Source organism: Kwoniella newhampshirensis (assembly GCF_039105145.1).
Source record: "Kwoniella newhampshirensis strain CBS 13917 chromosome 10 map unlocalized Ctg15, whole genome shotgun sequence".
Taxonomy (NCBI): domain Eukaryota; kingdom Fungi; phylum Basidiomycota; class Tremellomycetes; order Tremellales; family Cryptococcaceae; genus Kwoniella; species Kwoniella newhampshirensis.
In genome coordinates, this window is record NW_027118345.1 from 66,654 (window position 1) to 83,692 (window position 17,039).

At 52.1% G+C, this 17,039-nt stretch overlaps 6 protein-coding genes across 6 annotated transcripts; 3 read left to right on the forward strand and 3 right to left on the reverse strand.

Annotated features, from left to right (window-relative positions):
• Window positions 1–96: 96 nt before the first annotated feature.
• On the reverse strand, window positions 97–4,076 carry IAR55_006983 (uncharacterized protein; the record flags this gene model as incomplete). The annotated part of the gene is made up of 6 exons (XM_066950061.1): window positions 97–413; window positions 516–2,489; window positions 2,547–2,781; window positions 2,839–3,149; window positions 3,204–3,507; window positions 3,582–4,076. The coding sequence occupies 6 exons, from the start codon at window positions 4,074–4,076 to the stop codon at window positions 97–99; spliced, it is 3,636 nt and encodes a 1,211-aa protein (XP_066799276.1).
• A 634-nt stretch (window positions 4,077–4,710) lies between these two features.
• Window positions 4,711–5,938, forward strand: IAR55_006984 (uncharacterized protein; the record flags this gene model as incomplete). Its single annotated transcript, XM_066950062.1, has 2 exons — window positions 4,711–4,746; window positions 4,808–5,938. 2 exons carry the CDS (start codon window positions 4,711–4,713, stop codon window positions 5,936–5,938), a joined length of 1,167 nt encoding a protein of 388 aa, XP_066799277.1.
• Window positions 5,939–6,036: 98 nt separating this feature from the next.
• On the reverse strand, window positions 6,037–7,319 carry IAR55_006985 (uncharacterized protein; the record flags this gene model as incomplete). Its single annotated transcript, XM_066950063.1, has 6 exons — window positions 6,037–6,208; window positions 6,325–6,426; window positions 6,494–6,585; window positions 6,713–6,808; window positions 6,882–6,942; window positions 7,153–7,319. 6 exons carry the CDS (start codon window positions 7,317–7,319, stop codon window positions 6,037–6,039), a joined length of 690 nt encoding a protein of 229 aa, XP_066799278.1.
• An 824-nt stretch (window positions 7,320–8,143) lies between these two features.
• Window positions 8,144–10,511, forward strand: IAR55_006986 (uncharacterized protein; the record flags this gene model as incomplete). The annotated part of the gene is made up of 6 exons (XM_066950064.1): window positions 8,144–8,677; window positions 8,754–8,857; window positions 8,996–9,091; window positions 9,169–9,316; window positions 9,381–9,910; window positions 10,091–10,511. 6 exons carry the CDS (start codon window positions 8,144–8,146, stop codon window positions 10,509–10,511), a joined length of 1,833 nt encoding a protein of 610 aa, XP_066799279.1.
• Window positions 10,512–12,900: 2,389 nt separating this feature from the next.
• On the forward strand, window positions 12,901–14,921 carry IAR55_006987 (uncharacterized protein; the record flags this gene model as incomplete). Its single annotated transcript, XM_066950065.1, has 6 exons — window positions 12,901–12,976; window positions 13,189–13,255; window positions 13,433–13,771; window positions 13,985–14,073; window positions 14,227–14,505; window positions 14,740–14,921. 6 exons carry the CDS (start codon window positions 12,901–12,903, stop codon window positions 14,919–14,921), a joined length of 1,032 nt encoding a protein of 343 aa, XP_066799280.1.
• Window positions 14,922–15,104: 183 nt separating this feature from the next.
• On the reverse strand, window positions 15,105–17,027 carry IAR55_006988 (uncharacterized protein; the record flags this gene model as incomplete). The annotated part of the gene is made up of 7 exons (XM_066950066.1): window positions 15,105–15,185; window positions 15,241–15,511; window positions 15,579–15,657; window positions 15,711–15,734; window positions 15,801–16,306; window positions 16,380–16,631; window positions 16,699–17,027. 7 exons carry the CDS (start codon window positions 17,025–17,027, stop codon window positions 15,105–15,107), a joined length of 1,542 nt encoding a protein of 513 aa, XP_066799281.1.
• Window positions 17,028–17,039: the final 12 nt, after the last annotated feature.

A 17,039-nucleotide genomic window follows, 5' to 3' on the forward strand; every position in this document is an offset into this window, starting at 1 on the left:
CTAAGAGTCATGCATATGCACACTATCATACCTCGATCACCTCTTCTTCTCCTTTGTTCCACCACCACACTCTCCACATTCATCATCCTCCTCTAGTTATGTCTTCTTCTTCCCTTTACCCTTCACCACCTTGAATCCCATATCTGCACTGACGGCCTTCGGTTGCGTCTTGACGACGTCTGCCAGACTCGCTATGGTCTTGCCTGCGCCACCTGTTCCACCCGATCCTTGACCATTCTTCCTCGCCAACGCATCCGCTTTCCGTTTCGTGTAAAAGTCCTGAGCGAATCGTCGTCCGTCCAACGTCGATGAGTTGGCGTAGACGCTATCGCTTATGATCTCAAGTTGGTCGGCTCGAGCTGAGGGGGCGGGATCTATGGGGAATGACAGTAAGACTTGAATGAAATCGTCAACTAAAAGGCGATGTAAAGGGTCAGCTCCATTGTATATTGACTCATTATTTAACTAAACAGAGCAGGTGGAGCTGGGGCAAATGACTGTAGAGTGATACTCACGATCGCCCTTGAATCCCGTCAAAGCCTGCTTGGTCCATCGTATGAATTCCACAGAAGGCGCCGCACTCTCGTCGACTTTCGGCTTGACAGCCGCAGGAGTTTGTGCGACCGGCACAGGAGTAGCAGGTTTGGCAGCCAGAATGGAAGAAACGGTCTTTGCACCGCCGGTGGCAGGCGTGACCACTCGAGAGGCTGTAGTGGTAGTCGTTGTGAGAGGCGTTCCAGATCCAAGTTTACCACCCGCGCCAACGGTCGTCCATCCGGCCGCAATCGGTGCTGGAGGAGCGTGAGCAGCGTTGGCAGCCAGATCCGCATAACCTCTCTTGGACTGCACTCCAGGAGTGGAAACGGTAGCCTGGGCAATCCTAGCAGCTTGGGCAGCCTTGATCTTTCTCTTCTCCTCTTCCTCTTGGATCTGCTTCAACGTCTTCTTGGGTCCAGCATCACCACTGCCCCAAGCAGGGCCGACTGGTGTAGAAGGAGCGGCAGGAGAAGAAACGGCAGGAGCCTTAGTTGAGGAAGGGAGGCCCCACGAGATGGAAGTGGGGAAGTCTTCGACGCTGGAGGCAGGAGGGGCAGGAGATGCCGAAGCAGCTCGAGCTTCAGCTAACGCTTGCTTTCTAGCCTCGGCTACTCGAGCTTCCGCTTCTTGGATTTCGCGCAAAGAAGGACTAGCCATGACTGCCTTGATGTCCTTGTCCTCTTTGGCAAGCGCCCAAGGTGCGGCTTTCGGAGCAGCGGGCTGTTCGGTATGAGCAGTCGGCCCAGGTGTCGCAACGTCGACAGCCTTAGGCATGACAGGTACTTCTGCAGTGGAAGGCAGCTTGACAGTAGGCGCAGGTTTAGCGGGGAGAGAAGAGGGCGCAGGAGGAAGTTTGGAGGGAGCGTTTGTCGTGGTTGCAGGTGTCGCCGGGACCGATACAGAAGCTGTATCATCCATTGACTGCTGGCGAGAAGGCTTCTGTCCCCAAACTAAAGTAGGAGCAGCCTTTGCGGGGGCAGGAGCAGGCAATTTGGTTGGCGAAGAAGCGTCTTGTGCAGGAGTCTCGAGCACCGGCTCAGGTCCAGACGATCCAACCTTCTCCACGACTTCCTCCTCCCCTTGGCCAGCGGTAGCTGTGGACTCAGAGCCGTTGGCAAGCTCGGCAGCGGAGCTCGCTTCGTCAGCTGCAACGATAGGTGCAAGCACTTCAGCGACTGCTTCCTCGATGACTTGGTTGGTCTGTTGCGGCTGTTCAGTCGGCCAAGCAGATGCCGGCGAAGGCTGGTGCGATCCAGGTGCTTGCTGATAAGTCGGCGCTAATTGCGGTTGGGGTACTCCCCATGGTGACGTAGGGATAGCACCAACGCCAAGAGAAGGAGAAAACATGTCACCCGCTTGAACAGGACTGCCAACAGGAGGAGAAAAGAACTGTTGTTGTTGCTGTTGTTGCATGAAAGGAAGAGGTCCTGAACCAATCGGAGATGGCATACCGATGGAACCGAACGGTCCGTTCAGACGAGGATTCAGATTGTTCTGAGGCGGAAGACTGTTCCACGCTTGTCCAGGCGCGGGTCCGAAAGGTCCGGGAGAAGGAACTTGGTTGAAAGGTTGTTGTGGGTAAGCATTTGGTGAAAAGGTGGCTCGATCGGGCAGGAATGCATGTTGGTAAGGTCCTGGAGTAGATTGGGGATTGGGTTGAGTGTTGAGCCTCGGGTCAGACGCCATAGGGCTCTGCAGAGCTAAATTTCTGTATGCGTCCGGCAGGTGACCGTTGAGTGGCGTTTGCTGCAAAGCAGCTATAGGGATGGGAAGGTTTGGAGGCAGCTGTCGAGGTCTGACCGGAGACAGGAAAGGCTGGACTGCGTTTCCAGTCGCTGTTTTGAGTTCGGCCAACGGTTGGAAAGTAGTCTCTTGCGCTCGTCGAAGCGGGAGGTCGTCCGTGAAGTAGGAGTGAGAATACCAGTCGTGCATCTGCGTGCCAGTGAAAGGTCCTGAGAGAAAGTGTAGTAATTGAGCATGATGATTATGGAACAACCGATGTCACTCACCTTGCTCTTGTCCGTTAGGGTCTCGATAGAACCACTCGACAGCTCCGAGGTTTTCTTTCTCTTCGAGAGCAGCATTTGACGCATTCTCCAATCCTCCATTTGGTTGTTGTGTCCTTCCTCCCGCAACAGGTGTGCTCTCAAACAACATAGCGTCTCTCTCCGGGATAGGCGTCGCTGAAGGCGTTGCGACCACTGACGCAGAATAAGCTTCATTTGTGATCGGGATATCGAGGGTCTAGCAGACCATTGGATCAGCGCAAAGTGGACGTCGGGACTTCCGGCCAAGACTCACCTTCGAATCGTCCGCTGATGTTGCCAGGCCCGCCGCAATCCTCCATTTCTTCTGTCCAGAGCCCCATCCAGGTCCACCGCCCTTGCCGAATTTGGTCTGATCTTCCTCCTTCTTTTCCTCTGCACCCTCCACTTTCTGAGGCACCTCGGCAGCCTTTCGCTTCGCCTCATCGTGGGTGTCGAGTGTCGGACTCGTATGTTGCAGAGGTGCGGGAGGGGGCGCAGCAGGAATGCCGAAACCCAGCACACCCTCAAAATTGCCTGAAGTGGTCCTGCTGGGTCTCCAAGTGTTTGCGGTGGAACGAGGTCCGTCTAGGCAGAATGGATCAGTAGATGATTCGATATTCTGCGACACCGACGACTCACCTCCATTCACCTCGCCACCTTCTACCCTTGTCCTCCCCAGCCTCTTGGGAACGCCTCCGAATCCGCCACCGAGCGCACCGGGAGCTTTGCTTTCCAGACCACCAGGACTCAAGACTCCTCCTCCGATCGTACCGATCTTCCCACCAAATCCTCCACCAAAGGCTCCTCCTTCACCACGACCGAAACCAGCAGAGCGGCGAGAGGGCAATCCATTGGGGGTCGGAGGTTCGATGGGCTGAACATTCACGGTATGAGAACCGGGACGTCGAACAGGCATCGGTGGGTGTACAGACGAAGCGAGGAGCTATACAAATCAGTCCAGTCAGCAAGAGCCGACTAGTTTATTGAGACAGCCCAATGCTTGACAAGCTGACTCACCTTCTTCTCAGCCTCTGACAAGTCCCTCAGACCGACAGGCCTGTTGATTCCCTTGCTAACCAGAACGGCTCCACCCTCCGCCATTTCCACCAGCTCGATTGGCCTCTCCTTGAACTTGGACTCGTCAAATAATGCCAAGATCTGCTCCCTGCTGTACCTGAACGGATGAGCCGTGGGCTCCGCACCCGCACCGTTCGGTTCCTGATAGGGGAAGTACGATCCGTCACCTGGAACAGAGGGTGAGAGAGGGGTATGCGTCACTCGAGAGTAAGTCAGAGGAGGGTTGTTGGAAGTGGCCGTCGTGGGAGAAGCGGCTCGTTGGGCATGAGAGAGGGCAGGGAAGGGAACGTTGGAGTTTGCATGGGGAAGGTGGGTGGTGGTAGAAGAGAGAGTGGATTTACGCGGGATGGTGGAGGGAGACTCGGAAGTCGGTGTGAGAGAGGGTCCGGAGGGTTTGATGGGTTTGACCCATTGAGGAGCGAAGTGCATGGACATCTGCCAAAAGGAATCAGCGATACTCTGTCAACGAGGATACGCAGATCAGATGGGGTGATCGTTGACACGCCTATGAGATCTGAAAACAGCCCAGATGCTAGCGAGCCGAAAGACAGATCTTGAGTCCACAGCGCTCCATGCAGGTTTGAAGCCTCTCCACAATGATCTCGCCATTTGTCTTCCCCTTGCAGTGTGTAGAGACGCGCTCGGCCCATTTTTTCCGCCGACCTGATCTCTGCCTGACTCACCTTAGCGAAATTTATTGGTTTTCGAAGTTGGGAAGGCTATTCAGGACACTCGCTGTGCTTTGTACCGTAAGAGCGTCGAGCTTTTTGTGATCTGTAGCGTGTAACTTTTGATAAGAGACTGGAGGTGGAAAGGTGATAGCGATGATGGTAGACAGTAGTATCGATGACAGCAACAAAAGTTGGCGAAGAGCCACTCGTCGTGAGGACAAAGACCAACATTGACTACTATGGGCGGGGTTATTCGGCGTTTCCAACGTGTACGTTGAAGCAGATATCATCCCAGGTCAGATGTGGCGGTGGAGGTCGACCGTCTCATACTCACCGCGTCGACTGAGCTTTTACCGTCCTGTCGAGTGTGTCTTTCAACAGTGGACCAAGCAAGCATCATGCCGGAAGACAGGATGATGACCAGAATACATGTGGTGGGTAGGCTCGAGGGATGATATCAGCTCGGTCCAAGCTGATGACAGTCCGAGGTGTCAGCTCGGCGTAGGATCGATCGGTACACTCATCTCACATCATCTACGAATCAACAGCCCTTCACTCCCACTCACCTTACTGGTCCGTCAGCCGTCTGCATTCCCGCCGACACTCGCCGTAACTCGGGACGGTATCACATCCACTTCTACCGACTTCACTTGCGAGACTCCTACTGCTTCTTCTTCTTCTTCTTCCTCCTCGTCCGATAACACGATCTCGTCGTTGATCGTATGCCTAAAAACTCCTTCTACGTTGGAGGCGATCCGACCTCTATCATCTCGACTCGGACCGAGTTCCGTCATCACCCTCTTACAGAATGGGATGGGAGTGTATGACGAACTGTGCACGAACCTATGGCCGGAGAAGGCGACGAGGCCGTATTTCATATTGGGAACAACACCTCATGGGGTGACACCTTCCGGAGAGGGAAAAGGTCAGATTCGACATAATACTCCGAGGGGAGAGGGTCATGTGAAATGGGGTGTTTGTCCTGATCCTCGAGATAAGATGGATTTCGAAAAAGATTGGTTGTGGACATCACCTTCACAAATGACAGCTTACACCTCGAGATCCTTACCGCTGCCACCGCTCCCGGAAAGGAGAGACGATCTTGTCCCACTACGAGATACACTTTCGGCATTGTTGTCGATAACGGATCTCTCGCCCTCTCTACACACTTGCAAGGAACTCCATCACGCAATGTACTTGAAACTGGTAGTCAACTCGGTGATCAACCCGCTCACAGCGATACTGGGTCGGGGAAAGCTCACCAACGGGACTCTCGCTTCTGTCGCTCCTTTTGGACCGAATCTCGTCGATCGAGTGACGAAGGAGTTGTCGGCGGTCTTGCTCGCACATATAAATGCGACGTATGATGCTACCGACGATGAGAAGACGGATGTTCTGGAGATGTTCAGATATGAGAATTTGAGAAAAGTGTTGACTGAGGTGATACATTCGTCGAATCTGAATACGTCTTCGATGGCAGTTGATGTGAGAGAACGGAGAGGGACAGAGGTGGACTATATCAATGGATATATCGTGAAGCTGGGCAGGGAAGTAGGAGTCGAGACGCCTTGTAATTCAATGCTGGTGGATATGGTCAAGTTCATAACTGCCGCCGATAGAACATAGAAGACATAGACCAAATAGATGCATACATTATATAATACAACAGCAGATGAATCCTTTATCTCGCAATTGGATGGTCTATCATCCATCACCACCCCTTCCTACCTGATCCACTCGTGCATCCTGAACGACTGACTTGTGAACCCACTCAGACCATCATGTCCTAGCTCCAATAATCTCTTTCCCGACCCGGAACCTTTTCCCTCCGCTTGTGACGAACCTTCGCTCAAGGCTGGCGATAACGGTATAGGATTTTGATTCTGTTGACTTTGTCTTGACCAAGTTGGATCAGTCCGTCAGTTCAATTATCTTGGATAGTGATCGAGTATTTAGACATTGGAAAGCCCAAGCTGGTTGTCTTTGAATCTGCAGATCAGAGGTCCGCTCACCCTGGTGCACCGAAAATCCGTAAACCTCGAACATGAGTGTCTTTCCCGTTCAGATGGTTTGCAAGGATGATGATTCGTAAGTGATGACATGGGATGGGTGGGCTGCGACGTCCGCGTCAGTCAAAAGGGCGCCGGAAGGTGGCCCAAGTACGAGATACAGCCCATTCACCCTTCCACTTCGTTACCATCATCGCTCAGCTCCATAGGTCTCAGGACGATCGGTATCCATCCGTCCGGTTTGGTAAATTCCATGAATCGGACCTGCACAGAGAACTCGATCAGCAAGCTCGTCGATTGCCGCTCGCAGACCTGGCGCTGGCCATGCAACACATCCTCAGGACGTCCAGCTGGATGGTGTACTTTCAAGCTTTCAGGACACCTCACTCACCTCCTGCAAGTCGTGGACTCCCGTTCCAGCCCTGATCGATACTTTCGAAGGAGTATACGAGTCATCTCTCGGATGTGACATATGGAGAGCGATTGCCTTCAAATGGCACAGCAACTCTCTATCAGCTCATCGAACAACATCAGACTAGCAGGAGTGAAGAGATACTTACAGATACATGGACTCTTTTTGGGAATGAGAGGTCTATAATATGAGGCTGAGGTCCCTCGGATCTAACACGAGATGGAGGGTGTCAGCTTCCCTTTTCCGAAAGGCGCATTCGAAATGTTGTATGAGGATATGCGAATGTGCGACGAAAGTCCGCGAACTAGAGGATACACGTATAAGGCGGAAGGAGGGGAGCAAGTTGTGCAAGAGGTCTGGATGGCTGTAACAACGAGAGAAAGTTGTTGCACGGTGCACTGTATGATCGCCTCACTCACTGCCAGAAAGTGCTGTCGTTGCTATCTCGCAAGTTATCGACTCCAAAACCATATTTGTGAGAAGAGACGGACCACTGAGCGAGATGGGAGAGTTCGGGTCGGTCTGAGGCGGGGTCAAGGGAACAATCGACGATGAGGAGTTGGAATGTACGAGATGAACGAATCATGAGGATTGGAATGGATGCCAGTCGAAGGAGATCGAGTTGATGAATTAGATTATCCAGTTGGCATATCAGCGTCGCTCATTTGATCAGATAGCCCATTCCTCTTGACGATGAATGAAGGCCGCCTCTCACCTTCTTCACCATCGCGTTCCATGTACTCTTCCCTTTCGCCATCGACGGATTCGGACATCTCGTCGGGGAAGGGATTGACAGTCGCAGCAGTGAAAGCAAGAGTAATTGATTGAGTTCGGACCTGATCAAGAAAGTTGGGATGGAGAGTGGTCCGACTGTTGTGGTGTCTTTACAGGCTACGGTGGAGGTCACTGAAATGTTTGATTCTTCAACCTCGAAAGACGCAGACATTGCTCGAGTATCGACTGCCGTTCGAATGCTATGAGCGAGACGCGACCCCTCGTGTCGCTAGTGAGAACTCAAGAGAGGCGGGGGATCTTCGGTACTTTGGTTTGCCAGCTATGACGGTGTCGATGCATAACATCTTTGCATGTCAAACGATTTCACGTGGATCACTACGAATAATAAGAGAGCAGTCGTTCGACTTGTATCCATAACTGTCGCGTGCTAATCGATCGTGTCATCCATTGGATTCTTTGGACGCGCCGAATGCCTTTTTGTTTTGACTGACCCGAAAAATCAAGATCACAGAGTCGTCAATCGGTCCACTCTGTTTCCCCAACCTGCAAGCTACACACCGATCCTTACATCGTTCATCCTTGTCGCTCTTTCTCGCTTCCTCTCCAGGTCCTCCCCCTGCTCAAGTCTTCTCGGGACCAGGCTCGAATCCCCCCTTCCTGTCCGCTCACTGATCAATGCTCACTGCGCTCACCGTCCTCCCTTCTTTATCCCTGATCCTTTTGCTGATCCTCATCCACTATCTTACACTCGTCCTCCCATCCTCCAATCGCAGACCCATCACCGGCCCTTCCCCTCGTATATCCTCGACCTCTGCCTGGAGATTCGAACGCACCAATCTCTCTCTTTCGATATGGACTGCTTCCCTCAATTCTATACCACGACACGTCCTCGATCGAGTCGGATACAAATGGGCCTCGCGTCTCAAGAGGGGATATGATGTAGGGGTAGGACTCGGTTTGTTGGGCTGTGCAATCTCGAGCGGAGTGGCTATATGGGCTTGCGCGAGTGTCTGGAGAGATGTATGGAGAGAAGCGCAATTGCATGCTGCGATGAGCGGCACGAGTGGTGCAGATGGAGGAGGGATGGGAGGTGCAGTGGATGTGGCAGTAGATGTGGGGAAAGAGATGGTCAAGAGAGGCATGATGGGTGGCATGGAGGAAGTCGTGCAAGGTGCAAGTGAGATGAACGGGAATATGTTATTGCCTCTGGTGAGCCTCCGTGCTCTCCCCCTTGTCTCGGTCTTCGACTATGAGGGCGAGGAAGCTCAGTCTCTACACTGCACAGATACCGGGTATCACGATCCCTTTATCACATCTACCCACATTGGTCCTGGCATTCGTCGTCAACCAATTGATCCATGAGTTCGGACACGCCATCAGCGCAGCCCTGTAAGTGCGGCTTCGCTTCCAAGGTCAAAATCATTGTCATCTTTCCCCGCTGGAATCTGGATGGTTATGTGCTTTGAGCTGGCCCAGTACTGGGAAGAATACCGTGAAGTCATTCTGCTAATACGCTTTCTCCGTCAGGGATGACATCCAACCGTCAAGACTGAGCTTCAACCTGCATCTCGTCATACCCAGCATGATGATCTCATTTCCCTCCACCGTCGACCAGCTGGATGCGTAAGTCTACAATCGCCTTGTCGCGTCCACTCGAGCCCACATGTGTGCAATGAAAAAACTAATAGCTGTACATGCAGGAACGCCAAGATGCGACTAGCCTCGTCGGGTCCAGTACATAATGTCCTGACTTGGTTTATGCTGTGGCTTTTGACCACTGCTGGAGCAGGAAATTTGTTTTGGTGTGACCGAGCGGAGGATGGGAGGGTCGTCCAAGATGTGCATTGGGTGAGTGTTGTTCGGTATTTACAATGTAGATCGCGATGACTGATCTTGCGGTCGTCTATCAAAGGCTTCACCACTGTATGCTCACATACAGCCTGGTGACTTGATCACGCATCTCGACGACTTGTTCATTGGCACCTACATCCCAAATCCCAGTGCCGCCTTTTCTTCAACATCTGTCTCCGACCGGTGGCATTCATATCTCCTTTCTTCCGAAGAGGGCGACACGGGAAAAGGATGGTGTATGAACAAGATCAATTTCCTCGCTTTACCCTATACGCCCTGCGAAATAGGAAACGAGTTGACTTTCGCGATACTTGACGGTCCCTCCAAAGGTCAAGAGAGATGTTTGGTCCCACATCCGATATTAGATATTCCCAGTGGATCATGTCCTTGTCCCGATGGTAGATGGGTGTGTATCAGACCTACGGGAGTGGAGAACCTGTTGAGGATCAGGTTGAGGCCTGGAGGTAGGGGAACGGAGAGAGTGGTACTGTGGAATGGACCGAGAGAAGAAGTGAGAGATGCGGTGGTGGTGGGGACAGAAGCGGCAAGAGGTTGGAACGGTGGTGTGAGGACTGCGGCTTTGTTTTTCCGGTGAGTAATCAGTCATGCTTGCATAGACGGCAGGTCTTGGCGCTTTTCCTCTCTTCTTGGACAACAGTGTCTCAGATTCTTGCGATTGCAACTCGTGGTGCAGCTAGCGCCGAGAAGCGTACTGCAAGCAGGACAGAGATCACAAGTCCTCGCTGACAAACATTTCACTGTCCCTCATAGCTACTTATCGACCATCGCTCTCTCTTTATACTTTTTCAATCTCCTCCCTGTACCTTACACGGACGGATCCCAACTCCTGCTATCCTTACTCACATGGCGATCAGGACGAAATTATGCGATGGATGCCATCGTACCGATGCAAGCCACGTTGATGGGCGGAAGTACTACCAAGCCTCGATCGCGGTCAGACGAGCGGGAATTCGAACTGGATAGCGAGGACGAAGAAGAATTGGTAGGTATAGGTGCAGGTGGGGGCGGACCACGTGGAGCAGGCGAAAGACATGGTGGTGGGAGTGGTCATGGTGGGAGAGAAGATGTGTGGAAGAGAAGACTGAGACGCTTGATTCAGTGGGGTATGATGGTTGTGGTTTTCGGTTGGATAGGGGGCTGGATGATGTTGATCTTGCTGAGATCGAGTTGAGGCGAACGACAAATGATGAGACAGCTCTACAGAGTGATAGTCATCGTTGGGCTTTTTTGGCTTTGGCCGGTCGTATATACTCATCCGATCGTTGTATAAACAATGAAATAACATCCACGATCCTGAAATGACATCTATGATCGTGAAACATATTCGACTACGATGTAGATTTTACCCGTAATTGCCGTGAATGAAGATGTGTTGCTGTTTGATGGAGGACGGCAATTGATTCTATCACTTGTGAGGGATCGCACTCCAGAACTCTTTCATCATACTGTTCCCTACTCTACTCTACTCTGAGCAGGGATTACCGTTTCTCTTCTCAATAATCATTCAAGCTCTGACATGTCGACCTCTCCATCTTGTTACCTCAGCCCTGTGATCTTGTCGACGGGATCGAACAGCTTCGTCTTGATGGTGTTGTGTATTCTTCCCACTTCTGAATTGAACGATATGAGGGAGTACGCAATTTACACTCCATCAGTAGTTTTGACGATGGTCTCTATGAGTCGGAGGACTTCAGCATCAGCAATGACCTTCACTGAGGGTATCATGAGGCGTTGTCTCGGGACCGGAGTGATCAGTGAGTTACACTGAACCTGAATCTGGGGCGGTGAAGTGTCGATGAGGTGCTTTGCTTGATTGATTGACGACACTGTACCGTACGTGAGTGGTGAAAACCAATTTTTGGGCGTGAGAGAGTCATTTGATTGGCCTCGGGTCTGTTGATCTGTCGTGTAGTGTGCGTGAAGGTATGTCATCCGTTCATTACATTATGAAGGCGACCCTCCTCTACGGTACACAGTAGAGAGTGCTGCTTACCGTAGTAGTTTGTCAGTGATGACATTGACATTGGTCTGCCGCAGCTCTGCGAATTCAGATACGTTGAATCGTTTCGTTTTCCTTGAGGGCTGCCAGTCCTGATTGGCTTGAGTAAACAACCGAGTCTCTGCCGCCGCGTTCAAGCTCCAAACGCCCTTCTGTTTCTCGAACGATCGACCAGATCGTCAAAAGGCACGTCGGGAACACTCAACTCTTCCTCTCTGGACGACGCCGAGGGACGCAGAGGGAGATCGACGTCGCGTGTCTCGAGATGACCCATTGGGGACAAACAGCTTACTTGATCGAGAACTGTTGGGAACCGATCGTCGTCAACGTCAAAGATCGGTGTTGATGGATCATCATGATCGTTGGGATATCGAGTGATCTGAGATATATATCAAGTCATGAGCTCTGTAGACGTGTCACAGCTGAGGTGACGAATGACCTACCGTCTCTGCTGTATCCAGGTCCTCACTCTCACCCCCTTCAATCTCGACCTGATACGTCGCGTCGTCGCTCCATCGATCTTCCTCTTCTCGATACTCGTATACACTCTTACCTCCTTGGGACCTCGACAGAACCACCTCGGTACCTCTGATCGAGGTTGGAGCAATGTACTGGGGGTTCTGGTCCAAGGCATTAAAGTCCAGGTAGAGAGCAGTGGGAAGGTTGACCGGGCTGGCTGCGTGCGGTACTTCTCCTTGATGAAGATCAAGGGTCTGCGTCGCAGTCGAGCCATGGTAACGTTCTTGTCGATGACTGTGTATTGAAGTTGGAATATGGTCATGCTTTCGTCTCTGAGCAGAAGACGGTGCGAGCTTGGTCTGAAACCCGTTGCATATGCGAATGTTGTGCAATGCTAGCTGTCAAAGTACAGGACACCGCTCTGGGAGGACTGACCGACCTTGCTCCGATCAGGTCGACCCTCCTCTTCATTATCATCGCGACCCTCCTTCTGTCCACGAGGTCGGACGCGTCTTGATCGGATGTATTTCGCGTTCCTTCCTCCGGGCTCGCTTCTTGTTCATTGTCTCCACGCTTCTCGCTTTCATCCAACGATTTCAAAGTCACTGAGAACGTCGATGGTATGAAGTCATAGACCTTCTGGATCCTGGCTTGTCACAAGATACCAAAACCCGGACCGACAGTCATGACCATCATATCCCAACACTGTTGTCCATTCTCCCCTCGTGCGCACCAAGTGGACACTACAAGTGGAGGTCAAAGCGAGTATCGAGAGATGGAAATAGAAATAACTCAACTTAAGAAGCAATCGGCCCGAAAAACCGAAAGATCCGAATCCCGAAAAGCTCCAAGGATCCCGCGTTCCTCAATAAATAATCAATCCACACCACGGTCCGGCCCGGTATTGAGCGGTTATGCACAGGTACAGCGATGGAAACCCCCCCCCCCCTCTCCAACATTGGCATTTAACTACATTAAACACACGACATCTGTTCGGGATCCCTTCCCCTCGCACCCCGGCCTCGAGTTGATGGCTCAGAGATCGTTCTGCCGTTATACGAGATATCTGCGACATAGCAGCACAACAGCGACGACGACCAAGATGACAGCGAGGGATAGCTCTGCTCCCGTGTTCAAGGCGGAACATCTGTTAGCGTGTCAGAATGATCTGGGCGAAGGTGAGTTTGGCGGAGCAGGGTTCCGGCAAGGGAGCGTAGGAAGGCAGGTCGGGCCTGTGAGGCCAAGTACGAGGAAACAGTCCAGGTCGAGCTTCTCACCCGAAGATCAAAGTGGGGAATGCTCGACATCCAGCTTCCTTCAAAGACAGGATGATATGCATTATTCACCCCCATCTGACCCCGTGCTGATGCTGCAAGTCGCTGTTTTCCAGGTGTTGTGTGGGACTCCAAGACGCAGCTCCTCCATTGGGTTGATATTCCCAAGGGCAATCTTCATTCGTGAGTTGCAAGTTTTCGTCCATCTCGTACTCCTCATCAATCTCCCTCCTGACTCTTTCGAGAGAGTCAACTATCTCTTCTTCTGCTCCACACACTCGGTGGAAGAAAAAACCAAAAGAAACCAGTACCAATCACTGAGCCCATGCTGACGTCCAACACGCTCTACACCATACTCAGCTACGACCCCACCACTCGCAAGCAATCAATCGATCATTACCCCGAGTCAAAGTCTTTGAGCTACATCACCCCCCGTTCGTCCCAACCAGGCTTCATAGCCACCTTTGTCGGCTCGCTTGTCGTCCTCCCACCAGCGACCCCACCCCATTCGGCTTCCACCCAGCCGGAACCAGTGGTGAGGAACGCGGAGAAAGTCCTCTCGGAACCGATCGATCTGAAGGGGGTGGAGAATGGGAAGATCAGGTTCAATGATGGTGGTGTGGATCCGCAGGGTAGAGTCTGGTTTGGAAGTATGGGGAATAACGAGGATGAACCAGAGATGCCGGGAGAGTTGTCCAGGTGAGTGTGACATCGGATTTTCATTAACATATCATGGAGTTTCCGAAAGAGTGAAAGGACAGGGGCAAGGCGTAAGGTGACGACAGAGGTGCAGGGAGACGAGAGTTCGGAAGCCTCGAGGAAAGAGCGTGGCGAGGAACAGCGTGCAAATGCGTTGATCAGCAACACACTATTATCATGTACCAAACCTGACGCATTTTCAAAACCCCGCAGATACGACCTCGACGGTAGTCAGACCAGGATCCTGTCCGAAGTGGGAGTTTCAAACGGTCTCGGATGGTCTCCCGACGGTCTAACGATGTGTAAGTGCGGTTATATATCACCCGTTACTCAGCGTCGACCGCATGAGCGTCCCCCTATCTCAAAGCCCCTCTCGAAGAGCTATCTATCACGTACTCTGCATCGCACATGTTTATATGCGCTGATCTCGATCTGATCATCGTATCACATCACAGACTACGTCGATTCTCGCAAACCTTATGTGTGGGCATACGATTTCTCGCCCTCCACCGGATCCATATCCAACGAGAGAGAGTTCGTCACGACCCCGCCTCCTTTGGACGATACTCGTCCTTCGGAGGGAAATTTCGACGGATTGTGTATGGACGGAGTGGGCAACGTCTGGGTGGCGAGATGGAGAGATGAGCGGATTGTGGGTTATAATCCGAAGGGGGAGATCGTTGCCATGATCCATACCGAGGGATGTAAGAGTCCTACGATCCCTTGTTTCGGAGGTGAGTCGGTGGTTTTCTGGAGTTGGTCTGGAAATCTTCAAGACAGAAGATGGTGGAAGTGTTTGTTCAGTGTAATGGGAAGGGTACCGACAAAGCTCGCCATGTAGTGGCACGTTGAATATGGTGAAACAGAGAGGGACGAAGCGGTGATGGTAGATCTAGTCTGGATGGCATCGGTTGAATCAGAGAGAGAAAGTGCGTCACTGACATATACGTTCCTCGCCGCGTTCGCAGGAAAAGACCTGACTACGATGTACATCGTCTCAGCCAGTTCGTACCGCGGTGGAGATGGAGATCAGGACAAATGGCCCAGATCTGGCGACTTGTTCAAGATCGAATGTGGACCGGGATCCGAGCTCGGTAAAGTTTTGGGAGAAGGTTGGAAAGGCGCAGAGAGGCATCGAGCTGCCATCTAGGTCGGGACAATCATTGTCTCGTACTGCGTCGAGCATGTCCTTTGGACAGGACTCTACTGGACTAGGAATGGATAGGGGTGGAAGAAGGACAGCAGCTTCATATACAGGTAGATCATACATGCTAACCGAAGAGAAGAATATATGCAGACATGAATGGATGTGAGGAATCAGTTGAAGCTCCACTTAGTTATCTTGACCATAGAAGTAGTTGATGAACGGTTTCAGTCGTATTCCCAATACGTTAAAAACGGGCGTCGTAGCGTTCTGATGCCCGCGTAAATATCAACGAACACCCAAGCGATTCACAACACGGACTTACCAATCTGTTGTCCTTCCCACCAACAAGAATCTCCCCGCCCTCTTCTTCTACCCATCCCAGGGCACTCGCCCAGACCTCCCTCCTGGCAATCTGTCTCACCTCCTCACTTGCCCATCCGCCATCAGCGAATATAGGTCGGATAGGTCGTAAGCCCTTCGTCGTGTCGAAAGATGCTCTGTTAGCAGCGACCACGGCGGGCGAATGGACGACCCGATGTTGAGCTGTTGACAGTCCTGAGAGATTGTTACATGTGTGATACTGGTCTGGCCGTCTGTGGAGAATGTATAATAAGCCCTGAGGCGGAAGTGAAGCAGGATGAGGACACGCCCTGGACTCACTTTCCAGGCTTGTCGCGTAAACCTCCCGAACTACCCGGTTCTTGCTGGGCAGCTATGAGAGTGAACTCCTGCAGGGACACTGTGCATTCAAGGTCAGCTGAACCTGCCCACGAGACATAAGACTTGACTTACCTCGGTTGAACAGCGGCGGTGAGGCTGTAGCGATAGGAAGCACGGATCGGGTCTTCGGAATGAAACCACTTCTTTGACGAGTGAACTCACGAGCAATATCTTCCCAGTCGTCTTCTTGCCCTGGGGTCACTCCCTCTTCCTCTACTTTCTCGATCCGGATCTTTTTCTCCACTCTTTCGCGTCCCGACTTTTCCCTTCTGACCAATTCCTCCACAACCGGTAGAGCGCCTCCGACCCACCAAGAATAACACCCATCGACCAACTTATTAGTCCGTCCTCTGAATCCGCCTCCCTCGACCGCCTCACCCTGTTGGAGGACTGACCATCTCAAAGCCGCATTGACATCCACGGGTTTTGGGAGGTTGGGAAGTGGGACAGCTGAGAGGAGGAAATGAGAGTTGAGTGCGCAGGACGTGTAGCCACCGTGAGCTTCTGCTATAGCTGCTCTGGATGACGGTGTGGGGAAAGGGTACGTGGAACATGCGAAGCCGCCTTCGTAGGTCTGACATCCGGCGAGGAAGTGATCGACGTTATTCAGTAGCTCCGGTGTGAGGAGATCGAGTAGAGTCGCCACGACCAGAAGACAGTATGTTCCTCTGTGCAAGATGAGCAATTCCTCATCAGCGCGCCGGGATATACATCAAGAGTCAGCTGAGAGTCTCAACTCACCTTACGTCAACCTCTCCGCCTTGACAAACCACGAACCCTCCATCGGGTCGCTTACACGTCATGAAGAACTCGTATATTGATTGTCTAGCTTTGGCCAGCTCGTCCCATCCTCCCCCAGGTCCGGCATGACCCACGATAGCAAGCGATGAGACTGACGCGTACGTTGGTAACAGGTGAGGCAGCTGTGAGTTCGCAGGCCCACCTGCGAAGCCTCCCGTCGGCGAGAGGAATCGAAGGAGCGTCGATACCACTCTATTAGGATATCTTATATCAGCTCGATTGCTTCACATATCAGCAGCAGCATGGCAATAGAGCTGACCTGTCTTTTGTACCTTGATCCAATGCTACTTGCAGCAAGTCCAAAGAATGCACAGTCCAGAATACCAACCAAGGTCGACTGGCGTCCAAGCTCACATATCTCGCTGATAATTTGAAGAATGTCTCCGCGAGAAAGGATGTATGTTCCGCTTTGCGAAGGGTAAGGATCGAGGAAGAAGAGGACGATGATTCCGGCGGCGAAGTGAGATCGAACAGTGACGAAATCAGTTCCTCAGTGTCGAGCTGCTCGGTGAGGGTAGAAGACGGATGGGAGTTTGTGGGGAAAGGGCTGGATGGTAGAGCGTATACTGATGGATTGAAAGTCGCCATCGTCGAACGGTG